Here is a 14,653-nt window from a genome sequence, read left to right as displayed (position 1 = left end):
TTTTACCTACCTTCAGCATTGAAACCACATGACTTTGTGAATATCTGCCCTCCTCACAAGTTTATAAAAGTATTACTGTACAGATTAGATTACCCAGATTTATACCTGCTTTGAGTCATGTTTTAGTAAATGTTTTCTCTTATACTGCTTTCTGTTTTTAGTGCAAGATTAGTGTAGATTACTTCTGGATATTTTGGTATCTTTAGAATCCAAGCTTTGTTATGAATTTAAGTAATCTAGTCAGTTGAGATAAGGCTTAGACAATAAGAATGTCAGATAGTATCTTAAGGACAAAATATAATAGCCAGAAAGGTGATAAAACTCTTCAAGTCATGAGTTCTCTATAGTAGATTTTAGTGTAATCTGCATATCTTGCAAAACAGCAACATATTTTATCTGTGGTCAAGCATTTGGTTGACTTCAGAATTCTGGTGATAGATTTCAAGGTAACTATAGTATGGTTATTAATATCCGTGTTACCAACTTGATGTTTGAGTTCGTTTCTCTTTTAATAGAGTTTTAAAATTATATAAATAAATTTTCATTTAATGGGGATGTTGACCTATGTGCAAAAGTTTAGAACCAGTTACATTTGTAAAGTAATGGAAGGATATACATATAAAACCTAAGCCAGTGTTTTGACAGATGTCTTATAGTAAACAATTTTTTAAAGATTTTATTTATTTATTTTCGAGAGATGGGGAAGGGAGGGAGAAAGAGAGGGACCGAAATATTAATGTGTATTTGTCACTAGCACACCCCATACTGGGGATGTGGCCTGTAACCCAGGCATGTGCCCTGACTGGGAATCAAATCAGCAATGCTTTGCTTCGCAGGCCTGCGCTCTGTCCACTGAGCTACACCAGCCAGGGCCATAATAAATTACTTTTACTTTTCATTATTATTTTGTATTAATTCCCACCTGAGGACGTGCTTATTTATTTTAGAGAGAGGGGATGGGAGGAAGAGAGACAGAAACATCTATGTGATAGAGAAACATCAGTTGGTTGCCTCTCATACCCACCCTGACTGAGGACTGAAACCTGCAACTTAGATATGTGCTCTGACTGGAGGTCTAACCCTCTGCTCTGGTTTATGGTATGATGCTCCAACCAACTGAGCCACCCTGGCCAGGTCATGATAATTAATTTTTAGTTATGTTTGAATTTTACATTTTTATACTAGCCTTCCAAACTCTGCTTTAAGAGATGACTTTTTTTTTCTCTTTTCCTTTCAGAATCTTCACATCCTGTTGGCTCACTTGGGCATGATGCTGACTTGAGACAGCAACAGCAGGATACCTCTAGCTCCAGCATTCCTGACATCCATAGGCTGTTTAATTGGCTATCAGAAACACTAGCAAATGCACGCCATTCTGATGCATCCCTGACAGACACAGTCAACAAAGCCTTAGGATTGAGCACTGATGGTGCCTATGAAGAGCTGAGGCAAAAGCATGATGAATATGACTTGAATTCTGCCCCAGATAAGAAAGAATATGAGCAATCTACTTGCATAAAAATTGAAAATTCACATTTTAAGGGTACTCAGAGCCCATTGCCAGAAGTTGATAAGTCATCTGTAAAGTATCATGTTGCTGTTTCTACCAGTGAAGTAGGCACTGACCATAAATTACATTTGAAAGAAGTAAGCATATATTTTTTTGATTATATTATTTGCTTTTGTGAATGTGTATGAAAGAGAATATATGCTTCAGCGACTATATTTCTCCTTTTTTAAAAAATATTTTATTTATTTATTTTAGAGAGGAAGGGAAGGAGAGAAAGAGAAATATCAATGTATGGTTGCCTCTCGTGAGTCCCCTGCTGGGAACTGGCCTGCAACCCAGGCATGTGCTCTGACTGGGAATCGAACCGCGATCATGTGGTTCGCAGGCCCGTGCTCAATAAACTGAGCTACACCAGCCAGGGCTATATTTCTCCTTTTTAAAAAAATAAAATACACATTTCAATAAAAATGTCTGCCCAGGATAATATTTCTAAGTTACTCCTTTTTATAAGGAGATAAGTATGGAATAGTTGTTTTCCTTTTTGTTTATAGGTTTATATATAGTGTAAGCTTTACCTGTTGTGATAAAGTTAAGGCTAGATGATCTGTTTTTCAGAAATGGCTTACTGGGAGTTAATTCCATAGCATTTCGTAATAAAGTTGAATTCTTAAACCATTGGCTTTCTGTTGGAAGTACCATAACCTATAGGTGAAACAGATGAAGTCGCTAAAGTCAGTGCACTAGTTTTACAGACAAGGTTAGGTACTTTGTATTTTTCAAATAGAAATGGAAAATGAGTGGCCTTTAGGATTACCACTGAAATGACACTCAGTCTTGTTTGACAGGGCATCCAGTTTATTTATGTGTTTAGAGCACTTATGTCTATCTGAGAAGCAGCCTTATCTTCCCCTAAGAAGTGGGTGCATCACTGGGGAACAATACCAGGAGGGCACCATATTTCTAAGGCTTATTTCTAATTTGCTCTTTCCTCTGTTTTCTCCTCTCTGCTTTTGAATAAAAGTTATACGTGTGTCTCCAGGCTTTGTCCGGATAGTTTTCAGACATTTTAGGGGGAGGATGATGGCATGAGGCTCACTTAAGAAAGTGTGTAAAGTAGGCACTGAGGAAACTAACCTGTATTGTTAACATTACCTAACATATTCAGTAATCTAAATTGAGTTGATGGGGGCATAGGCCAAACCCAGCCCCCTGCCCCTTGTTTGTAACTAAAGTTTTTTCGGAACACAGCCATGCCCATTTGTTTAGGTATTGCCTACAGCTGCTTTTGCACTACAGTGGCAGAGCTGAGTATCCGAGTATGTGGCCTTCAAAGCCTAAAATGCTTGGAGCTTTACCAGAAAAGTTTGCCAACCTCTGGTCTAAAATCAGCATGAAATTATGTTTTGAAGGCAAATATCATGTTTTAATTTGAAGCTAGGTATTACTTTACCATGTTGATTTGACTAATTTTCTATGTTTTTGCTGTGAAAAAAATAGTTGTTTATTTTTGACATTGAAATTAATTGAAAAGAAAGCTATTAAATATGTCCTCTAATTTTTAGGATCCTAATTTAATTAGCATGAATAATTTTGAAGATTGCAGTTTGTGTCCCACTATTCCCATTGAACATGGATTCCATAAACAGTCTAAGTCAAATGATGTTGAAGAGACTGAAATACATTGGAAACTGATTCCAATTACAGGTAAGAACAAGTGTACTGGGAATTAGATTTGCTTGGTTTTATTTAGGGGACAGTTTCTGGAAGGGTTTCAACTTTTCTAGATTCCACTCTTGGGTCACTAGGTTCTTCATCTTACTTGGCTCTGACATGTTCAGTGTCTTATTTTGAGCAATATAATGTTCATCATAGAGTGTTGCTGTTCTTGGTCAGCATCAGCAAATATCTGCAAAAAACCCTGTTAAAAAGCAGGGATTTTAAACATACTTATTCACCATATGGAGTTTAGCATGCAGACTTCTAAATGAAAATTGTTGGCAGAAATAGTTTCTAATGAGGTGAGATAGCTACAGAGATGAAATGATGATTTCGGGTAGCCTATAAATGCTATCTGCTTAAATTATAAGCTTCTCTATAGCTGTCATCTAAGAAGTGGTCATTTTGAGGTTCATCTATTTGAAAGAAATTTGATTTCTTAATATTGGATAGAGAAATTAGATCATTGTGGAGGATGTCCTGAAATAGTCAAATGCAAATATCCTAGAAAGCTTATTGAACCATGGGATAAGAATAGTTTAGCAAATGTTGAAAGATTATTTTGAAATATTCTGATTTCTCTGGGCAGGCACATACATAAACAAAATACCTGTACATTTACATACTCTTAATATTCTAAGTTCTTACTCATCTTTTGTTAGCTAAGCATTTTTGGAAATATTTCCAGGGCACATCTTTTTCATTCTTAGACCTTTATTCAACCTTTAAAAAGAAAAGAAAAACAGATTTTTCTTAAAAATAATAGACAGACTTGTGACCTAGAAGTTACTGAAACCTCCAAGGACTCTGAGAAGATTTGCTAAAACGGATGAGTTTCCATGGACTTCAGTACCATTCTCTACTTAGTACCTTACCTGAAAGGGCAAGGGGCCTAAATGCAATGGTAGAGAGGCAACTGGTTCTCATTTAGGAGCTGGAGGTGTCACCTTGAGTGGGAGAAAAAAACAAGGAAGTAATTGGTACATGATGTTTATCCTAACCATTCCTCATTTGAACACATTTACAACTAATGTTCAGAGCCAGATGAAGGCACAACATATATAGGTGTTTGATATTCTGCCATCACCTGAATAAAAAGGGAAGCAACTTCCCATTCCTGAATGACCTCTCAGGATTACTTTAGGCAAAAGACGGTATTCTTGGGTTTGTGAGCATTTTGGGTTGTCTCAGAGGTCCTAATGTGTATCACCAGTACCTGAAGAGAGTCTAAATCTAATGGGTGCTTTTTGTCAGGAGGGAATGCAAGAAGCCCAGAAGACCAGCTAAGGAAACATGGTGAGAAACAAACAGCAGGTGAGAAGGCTCGCTTTGCTCTTCTTCCCACTGTGCCCTTATTCAGAATTGCTACTTAGTGTTTCTAGCCTTTCATCAATAGGGTGTCAGTTTAAGTCTTGTTAATTACAGGAAGTTTCAATAATACCATATTTGTATTATATTATTAATTGATTTGTACCAGAATTCTTTTTTTTTTAAGATTTTATTTATTTATTTATCTTTAGAGGGGAAGGAGAGGGAGAGAAACATCAATGTATGGTTGCCTTTTGTGCATCCCCTGCTGGGAGTTGGCCTGCAGGGAACCAGTCTGCAACCCAGGCATGTGCCCTGACTGGGAATCGAACCGCGATCCTCTGGTTCGCAGGCCCGTGCTCAATCCACTGAGCTACACCAGCCAGGGCTGTACCAGAATTCTTAAATTAAGAATGTGTTCAAAGAAGCCACTAGATATTGATAGAGATTACATTTTCTTCACTATATATCTGATGATGACTTGGGGAGGTGAGAGTGTTTTTCTTAATTCATTTCTGTAGGATATTCTGTGAGAAGCAGTCTTCAGATTTCTCTTAAATTTATGTTAATGACATCTCTTCTTTGTTAAGTATTTTGTTTATTTTCTAATTGGATTTATTGATCTATGAAAAATCTTTATATTCTGAATACAAGTCATTGTGAAATATATGTATTGTGAATATCTTCTCCCAGTCTGTAACTTGTCTTTTATTTTCTTAACAATGTCCTTCAAAATAGCTCAAGATTTTAGTAAAGTCCAGTTTATCTTTAAAAACAATTTTCTTTTAAAAACTTGGAGGTGAGGCCATTTATCTTTTAGGTACATTATTCCTAATCTTGAGTATTTTTACCCAATTCTTCTAACAAAGATTAGGAAACTTTTGAATTCCAGAAAGAATTACAGACAGTAATGATTAGCTAGTTGCAATGTTTTCCTTAAAAGAGTCTTTTTCTGAGCTCAGTCAGTTCAATATTCCTGCATGATCATAGGCATTTTTTTCTTGCTTAGTTTGGTGGTGAGTCTTTTTTATTTGTTTCCATTTTGTTAATTATACTCTTTTAGAAATCTTAAGTGGTGTTACTTTTTTTTTCTTTCTAGTTTGGAAGGAAAGCTAAATGGCTTTTGAATTTTATTTATTTATTTATTTATTTATTTATTTATTTATTTATTGTTAAAGATTTTATTTTTAGACAGAGGGGAAGGGAGGGAGAAAGGGAGAGAAACATCAATGCGTGGTTGCCTCCTGCACTCCCCACACCAGGAAACCTGGCCCGCAACCCAGGCATGCACCCCGACTGACCGGGAATCAAACCAGCTACCCTCTGCTTTGCAGTCTGGAGCGCAGTCCACTGAGCCACACCAGCCAGGGTGGTTTTTGAATTTTAATAGGTCTTTATGGCTATTCCGGGTTTTTTTGAAATTCAAAAGACTTAAAGATTTTCTCAAAGAAAGCTATTATGTCTCCTAAGAAAATATGACAACAAATATATGACAGGGAAAAGTGCATAAATCTTTAGTATACAGCTCAATGAATTTGTACATAATGTTTGGAGTTATATGACATTACTCCGATTGACATGTAGAACACTTCCAGCATGCAAGATATTCTTCTCCATTTTCCTAGTTGATGCTCTTTCTGTTCCTCATAGTAACCACTAAATCTAACTTCTTTCACCATACATTAGTTTTACCTGTCCTGGAATTTAAGATAAATGGAACCTAACATGCCCTCTTGTTTTTGGATCTTCATGTTATGTCTGAGATTCACCTGTGTTTTGCATCAGTAAATTCTTCCTCATTAGGAAAAATCAGTAATTTTTTCTCACTAGGAGGAGCAGGTATCTTATTTATGCTTCAAAATGCTCCCTCAGCATTGGCATACTATCGTAATATTTTGTGACTGAAAGCATAATAAATATCTGAATGATGCTGCCTTGAGTGAACTCACTGCTACCTTTTCACGTAAAAGTCAAAGTACTGCAATGCTTGAATGATAGTAGAAAAATGCATTCTTATGGATATTGACGTATGTTCCTTTAAGTCATTTATTGATGAAAACATTTTAAAAATAAAGTCAGTGTTAAAATTATGTGGAAGAAATTTGTGCAAAATAAAATTAGGTGATTATTTTCATTTCTAAAATGGATTTGGTTTGGAGTTTTTTAGTATAGGGAATTCCCCAGGTGGATTTAAGTTATATTTCATCTTTTAAAAACTCCCTTTATCCATAGCTCTTCAGAAATAAGTTTATTGGTATCAACTATAGCTATAAATTTTGGGAGCAAGTATTTCATTTAAAATAATAAATGACTCAGAAGTTTTTAAATTACAGGTGGTCTTCCTCAACCCATTTGTTTTATCATAAATTTTTTTTTTACTTAAATCAGACATGGTACATAATTCAAGAAGTACAAAAATACTTTAAAAAGTAAGTCTTCTAGCCTAAATATTTTGTATATGCTAAACTCTATATTGAAATTTAAGAAGAATGGATATTTAGTATTCCTGAGTTATTTTATAGAACTTGATTTTCTGATTTATCAGTTCATACTGTTGTAATTCTTACCGTGGTACTGGCTATTTTGCGCCCCTTCTTCCACCTGCTTTAGTCTTCTAACCCTTCTGACTGGTGCCTTTGCAGTAGTTAATTGTTACAATAGTTCATGGTAACCACTGGGGTTGGTAGAGAAATGTTATAAGCTGACTGCTGTTAAGCCTGTTTAAACCTTTAGAAATGTGTGAATGTGGGGAAAATCAAAACAGAATTTTGTGTGAAGAGGGCATGCTGCTACACCTGGGTGAATAGGGAATTCATCATGTTTAAAGTACTGTAGTTTTGAAAACTAGTACCTGGGCTTTCTGATTTAGAGGTATCACTTCATATACTAGAATAGCAGTTTGTTATGGAATGTTGGCTAAGAGTTTAGAAAAATTAGTAGCTTTTTTAAAGGATAAAATTGTATAGTATATCAATCTTCTAGGCAAAGATCACAAATTTTTTCTTCTCCCCAAATATTAAATGGTTGTTAAAACACATTTCCCCTTTGTTTTATAAAAAAAGGATTTAGGGTACCTGTTTTGAAATGTAATTTCAAAAATACATTGTTTGAATTTAGCATTTGTGGGTAGGGAGGGAATATGATCTTATGGGTTGAGTTAATTGTCAGTAGTCAAAAGTTAAATAGTTCTGTTAGCATCAGCTAGCTGAATGACCTCTTTATCTCAAATGGGTTATTAGCTGTTGTGCTGTCTCTTGGAATTATTTTGAAACAAAATAAAAACACCTAGGAAAGGACTTCTTATTGCAGCTCTGAAATATGTTCTCTTCCTGTATTATTGAGCTTTTTTCCCTGGATAAATAGAAATCCCTAACATTTGTAGAAAATGCACTAAAAAACTTCATAAGACCAAAAACAGATAAAATTATCTTTACATTGTTAATGCAGCTCTTGGCAGTTATTCCCACATCATTTTAGTTTGGAATTGTTTCAGTTTGGAATTGTTTCAATTGCCTTACACTTAAATTTTCATGTTAAAACTGTATCACTATAGTAGGTAGTACTTGGCAAAGAATATAGGGGTTAAGCAAGCTGTTGCAGCTGACCATTCTGATTAAAACATGTCTATTAAAGTCAGAGGGTAGGGGAGCAGAAATAAGCAAAGGACTTAATTTGTATTGATGCCAAATTGGCCGTTCAGACTATTATTTGAGATTTTTATTCTACCTAGCATAATTAGTTGTAAATACATACTTGACCTGACATTTTTCTCATTTATGTTTGTTTTTTCAAATTTTATGCTTTTATTTGCTCTTATAATAATAAACTCTTCCTATATAGGTATGAAATCACCAGAAGAACAACTGGTGTATCCACCACTGCACGAGGCCTTTCCTAACGACCCCCGGGTAATAAGTAGACAGAGAAGTTCTGATTACCAGTTTCCATCCTCTCCATTTACAGACACACTAAAGGGCACCACTGAGGATGTCGTGTTGACAGGTCAGGTGGTGAAGGTGGAGGAGCAGTGTGTGCCAGCAGCAGAGCCGCCTGCAGTGAGTGAAACCACAGAGAGGACAGTGTTAGGAGAATACAATCTCTTTTCTAGGAAGATAGAAGAGATTTTGAAGCAAAAAAATGTTTCATATGTCAATAGAATTTCCACACCTATCTTTTCAACACAAAAGAAAATGAAACGACTTTCTGAGTTCATATGTTCTAAGACTCCTAAAGCTAGTGTACAGGAGTTTGTAGATGGCTTGCATGAGAAACTAAATACTATTATTATCAAAGCATCAACAAAGGGTGGGAATTTGCCACCAGTTGGTCTTAATGGTTCTGATACTAAGATAGCATTGCATCCTTTAGGAAGACATGTCATACCAGTTTCCTCAAGTGACTTTAACAATAAACACCTCCTTGAACCACTTTGTGGTGATACTTTGAAAGACATCAACCCTAATGATCAGCGTTCTTCAACTTTGGGTTTAACTGAAGTAGAAGTGATTCAGCCACACCATGCTGTGGAGCTAATGGTGACTTCTGATCATACTGTACCTGATGATACTGCTCAGGAACCAGAAGAAAAAGAAGCAGCAAAATCACCCAGTGATGTAAACATTTCTGCCCAACCAGCTCTTTCAAATTTTATAAGCAAGTTAGAACCTGAAGTATTTAACAGTTTAGTTAAAATCATGAAAGATGTCCAGAAAAATACTGTGAAATTTTATATCCATGAAGAAGAAGAGAGCGTGCTCTGTAAAGAAATAAAGGTAACTAAATGAAAAGGTAATAGTCATGCTGTATTAGTCATGCTGTATAAACTTGTCATATTGAATCTGACCTCTATAAAAAGGAATATTTAACATATTTTCATCATTTAATGCCGAGTAGAATAAAAGACTAAGTTCAACTAAATCAAAACTATGATGCAAGTATCTTAGAATTTAGAATCTTGTTTTATAGAGTTATTTTAAAGATTATTGCTACATACTGCAAATGCCTTTAAACTGATGATTCAGAGATTTTAAATGTTTCATATTTGGGTTTTTAATGAAGGGAAGGGAAAGATACAGAGGGATGAAGGAAGTTGTCAGTGTTTATCTCATGGGGTTTATCAATTAACTAGAAAAATGAAACTTTAGGAATAACCTAATGATAATATGTTTTGGTTTTTCTTGATACCTGGTCATATCAGGTCCCCCCCCCAAACTGGAATTATTTGCTGGAAGGCAAGCCCCTTTTGTAGTACAGGCCTCCCAAGCTAGGTGAATGTTTGAGGAATCCATCTGTATTAGTGTACCAGCTGGCGTTATTGTGAGAGGTTGTGTTCTGCTTTAGTGAATTATTTTTGAAGACTCCTAATGCTTTTGCCCATTTCATGACGGATGATTTACAAGCACACCTGCCCACACCATGCTGAGTGTTTGGCAGTTTTTTGGCCAAAAAACGGCATGACCCCCATGCTCCACCCTCCCTATTCACCTGCTGTCACCCTGAGTGACTTTTTTTTTTTGTTTCCCCGGATGAAAAAAGTCATCGAAGGGAAATATTTTGCTGATGTGGAAAAGGTGAAACAAAAAATGGCAGGAGAACTAAAAAGCATCGAGGTTGACAATTTTAAGGACTTGTTTTGAACAGTAGAAAAAACATCTTGATAGGTATATTGCATCAAATGGAGAGTACTTTGAAGGTGACTGAAGTTTAAACATGTAAGGATTTATTTGTAAGAGCAAATACACAATTTTTTATAAATAAATTGTTTTGTTTGGGGTGCTCCCTTGTATTGATCAAAAAATACTGTGATCCTGAAAGATTCCCCAATCCTGAAAGATTTTCCACTGCAAGGTACATATTTTTTTCTACTGAAGCTATAGATGAACATTTCCTGGTTCTAAAAAACACATGCATATAGTGTTAGATATCTACAACATTTGTAGATACAGGGTTAGATGCCTATAACACTTGTAGTAATAGGTATATAAATTATAATACTACATCCAAACTGTTCTATGGTTTTAATATTAACCAATTAGTATTCGCTGAACTATGAATAGAGTATTCCCTCTAGAGTATTCCCTCTGGATTTTATTTCAGAAGGGAATACTTTAGACTTTAAAATAAATGCCCAATCCCATTTCTGGAATTTACTTACTGTGATGAGGTTCTGATTGTTTTGTAAGTGGAAGCATAAGAAATGATAACAAATTGGTTTATTATCCCAGAGTGGCCCAGAAACTCCATGTTACTGATATGTCTTGAGCCTTTGTCAGTTTTGGGATTTCATAATTAATGTCAGCATATTTCATGTGGTGTACCCATGAGTACAGAAGAGCATGGAAATGAAGGAGGCAGAGTGTTCAGTCTTCTGTCTTTCAATTCCTTGTGGTTTCTTGGCAAGAGTGAAACCAGACTTACTAGGAATTCCTTGGTTACCTTTTGCCTTGTATGATAGAATGTAGATTTCTCTATTTTTCCACCCCCCAGCAACATGTGCTCAGGCATGGCACTCTTTGGGGCGTAGCTGCATGTTGGTGTGGGGCTAGATGAGAAAATAGGATGGGCACAGGTCCCAGTATGCTCAGCATTCATTACTCCTCTTCCTCCCACCACATTTTTAAAGTAATAGTAACAGGAAATACATTTACTTATGAATAGTGCTTTTAATTCATTTTAGCATGGAATAAATTATTGATTTCTGTTGTTTAGGGGAAGAACGGTCTGTGTTTTACAAATCTGATAGGAAATCAGATTGGAACTTTAATTCTTTTAATCAATTTTCTTTGTAAAACTCAATTAAAAATGTTAACAAAGAATAAAAACTTTATGAATATAATTTTAAGCTCAAGTTATTTCTGGAGTCAAGCTGATTTGTTGTTATATGAGTTAAATTGATCTAAAATGAACTCTGATTTAAAGCTTCTTAATGTAAAAAACCCCAAAATTATAAGTAGGCCTGACAGTAATTTATCTATTCATTACCTGACTATTAGCTTGTAAGCTACTCTTAGATCTGCCCAGAAGCTTTACAGGTTAGGTCAGAATCAAACAGCGTAGTAGATGCGTTAGTTTGGGGGTACACAGAAACATACTCTTTGGAAGTGACAGCTTTTGACAGATCAGTAGACTGTGAGGCAAGCTCGGTTTAGATTTTTACGCTTATCTAAACAGCTGTGCCAACCTTGAGAAAATTAATCTGTACCTGTGTCTGTGAAATGAGGAATGTAACCTCCGAGATCCTATAGTTTGCTTCAGAGTTGAGGATTTCACCAGCAAGCAAAGTGAACTCTGCTTGGACTATACTACCTTGTGTCCTTTGAAAGAGTATCATGTTATCAGCATGGAGGAAGGTATTAGATGAGAGTATTTTGCTTGAAGGTGTAACTTGACAAATGTGGCAAATTATAGTATGTGAATACCATTGTACATATTGGAGCTCCTTATGAATGATTTTGAGGCTGTTACAAATTAAATAAAGTACAGTATTTGGGAAGTAGGGTTGTAATTCTAAAGGAATATACCAATAACATTGCTGCAAATAACTAAGGCCCTGCTTTGAAAGAAAAGGGAATGTGGATGAGGAAGTGGTTAATGATTGGGCTGGGCTCTGAGTGGCCCAGAATAAGCAGTGGAGCAGGGTTAAGAATTTGGACCAGTCCGTTGTTGTGTTTCTTTGTTTTACCCGACACTGGAATGTACTAGGTAGGCTTTGATTGCATAGCATTTTGTAACATTGTGACTGTGACTAAGCTCTGAGCTTTAGATTCAGTAAGAAGAAAAGCAGATTTGATCCTGGGGTTCCTAGATTTAGCTTTAAGCTTATGCTTATCAGTTTATCTTGCATTTCAGTGTTAAATGAATTTTTTGTAAAAATGCTTTTTAATGTTGATATACTTTTTTTCAACAGGAATATCTTATCAAATTAGGCAATACAGAATGTCATCCAGAACAGTTTTTGGAAAGAAGATCAAAATTAGATAAACTATTAATTATTATTCAAAATGAAGACATTGCAGGTTTCATTCACAAGGTAGACTATTAAGTCAAATTTGCTATTAATTTTGGTTATACAAACACCCTTACTATAAAATCATTATTTGAGACTGAAGTGTTTGTTTTTTAAAATATCCTCATAAGCTTTTTAAAGAAGATAAAACTTCAGGGTTTGGACATTTAGGGTTTGAGACCTAAATGACCCTTCTGTGAATTAGCTTGTGAGAATCAAGTTTGTACCCCTGCAAAATTTTAGATGGAGGCACATCACAGACCTTCCATATAACTCAAATAGTCAAGACTAAGAATATTGACTTCTTGAATGCCAGTGGGTCTCCTGACTTTCTTGATATTGTTTCATCTCATACAAAGCCCCAGGTAAAACCAAATTTCACCCCCTTTGCCAAATCGGCCCTGCATTCCCTTGAATTTGGAGATACCCCATCAACCAGTCTTATGAGCCTGTCTCAAATCCTAATGCCCTTTGAAGCCTTTCCTGACTGTTCAGTACATAGGTTCTTGCCATCATCTGAGTTCTGACTCTCACAGGGCCAGACAGGTTAGTATTTTTCATTCTGTGTTTTCAGCTCTATTGTACCTTTTCCTTAGTGCTCTGTTCATGGTAGGTACCCATTACATAAGTGTTGGTTTATATATTTGGAAATAATGTTGGGAATATTATTTAGTGCTTGGCTTTCCAGAGGCAACATACTAATATAGGTTAGCCATACTGCATTTTGTTAGTCTTTCTGTACAGGTTACTTCACAGTTGAGTCAGTTCATTCCCTTGTCTGTCCTTATTTCTGTTTTTATTTTGGTATTTACACAGGTACCTGGCTTGGTGACTTTAAAGAAGCTACCCTGCGTTAGTTTTGCTGGTGTTGATAGTCTGGATGATGTTAAAAATCATACGTACAATGAATTATTTGTGTCTGGAGGTTTTATTGTGTCTGATGAATCCATTTTAAATCCAGAAGTTATCACAGTTGGTAAGATTTGTGCATTCTCCTGAGCATGTAACTCTGTCCTTTTTAGGTTTTCCTTGGTGATGACTCACTCATGCTTTTTAATGTATTGTCCATCCAGCTAATCACAAATAACTATATTTCTATCATTTTCTTGCGCTTTTCACCACAAATTTCCCATTCTTTACAAATAATTTCCTCTAAATTTGGTGTAAAGCAAGGCTCTCTACTCCTACTGCACTTGGATCACTTGGTTTATTATCATCAACATATTCATTTTTATAATGTATAGATGTAACATTCTTAGACCTCAAAGAAAATATATAGATTTGTTTCCTTTAGAGAGAGAAAAAGAAAGAAAATACTACATAGGAATGTAGGTGTTCCTACACAATATCACCATACACTTCTTCCATAATTAAATTTGGGTGATTGTGTTTATTGAATTTAAAGTTAACTTAATTATCTTTAACAGAGAACCTTAAAAATTTTTTGGCATTCCTCGAAGAACTTAGTACTCCAGAAGGAAAATGGCAATGGAAAGTCCACTGTAAATTTCAGAAAAAACTAAAGGAACTGGGCAGGTAAGATGTCAAAAATAACTATAATGGTTGTTGATTTAACATTTTTTGTATATATTCATAAAGTTTCCACATTCCTCTGTGTTTATGGATTATGGATATTGTTCAGTTTTCACAGATGTCCTTAGCCAGTCATAAGGGAGTATGATACTGAATTATTGTAGCCTGTTTGCAGTGATAATGTTTTTAGGTAGCAGTCTACTTAAATTCTAGTTATGTATATAGGTATAATTGGTTTTATCTTTGCTACTCGGGCGTTTTGCAGAATAATAAAAGTGGAATAATCAGCATTACATTTTTACTGAACTGTATATGTCAACTAGATCAAGCTCTCTCCCATTTGATGGCTACCTTAGGCAGCTAATTTAGTAACATTACACAAGGATTAATCTCAACATGATTAGGGGATTTATGATTATTAGGATGTTCACTTATGTAAATAGGTGATTTTTAACATGCCTGAAGTCGATTTTCAAAGTGTGAACCTTGGAGCAGCAATTACTTTGAGAGGCTCCACAAATAATTATGTCATCAGATGAGTTTGGGATGCTGTATCATACTACTAGAGAGTCCATACATTG

General features: G+C 35.5%; 1 protein-coding gene across 5 annotated transcripts in view; it reads left to right on the top strand.

Annotated features, from left to right (window-relative positions):
- TASOR (transcription activation suppressor) overlaps positions 1-14,653 on the top strand; it is a 54,128-nt gene that overhangs the window by 34,949 nt on the left and 4,526 nt on the right. For 3 of the 5 annotated variants that reach the window (XM_037040704.1, XM_037040700.1, XM_037040703.1), the window contains exons 15-21: positions 1,238-1,647; positions 3,073-3,214; positions 4,481-4,540; positions 8,375-9,306; positions 12,441-12,563; positions 13,356-13,515; positions 13,967-14,075. In XM_037040704.1, the coding sequence (XP_036896599.1) occupies positions 1,238-1,647; positions 3,073-3,214; positions 4,481-4,540; positions 8,375-9,306; positions 12,441-12,563; positions 13,356-13,515; positions 13,967-14,075 (1,936 nt within the window). The remainder of the gene's footprint in view (positions 1-1,237; positions 1,648-3,072; positions 3,215-4,480; positions 4,541-8,374; positions 9,307-12,440; positions 12,564-13,355; positions 13,516-13,966; positions 14,076-14,653) is intronic. The other 2 variants (XM_037040702.1, XM_037040705.1) reach the window with 1 other exon arrangement.

This window comes from Sturnira hondurensis, unplaced genomic scaffold, assembly GCF_014824575.4.
Source record: "Sturnira hondurensis isolate 20B ecotype Veracruz unplaced genomic scaffold, ASM1482457v3 Scaffold0002840, whole genome shotgun sequence".
Classification (NCBI taxonomy): domain Eukaryota; kingdom Metazoa; phylum Chordata; class Mammalia; order Chiroptera; family Phyllostomidae; genus Sturnira; species Sturnira hondurensis.
Note: the sequence above shows the minus strand (reverse complement) of the source record. Positions and strands in the feature narration are given on the sequence as shown.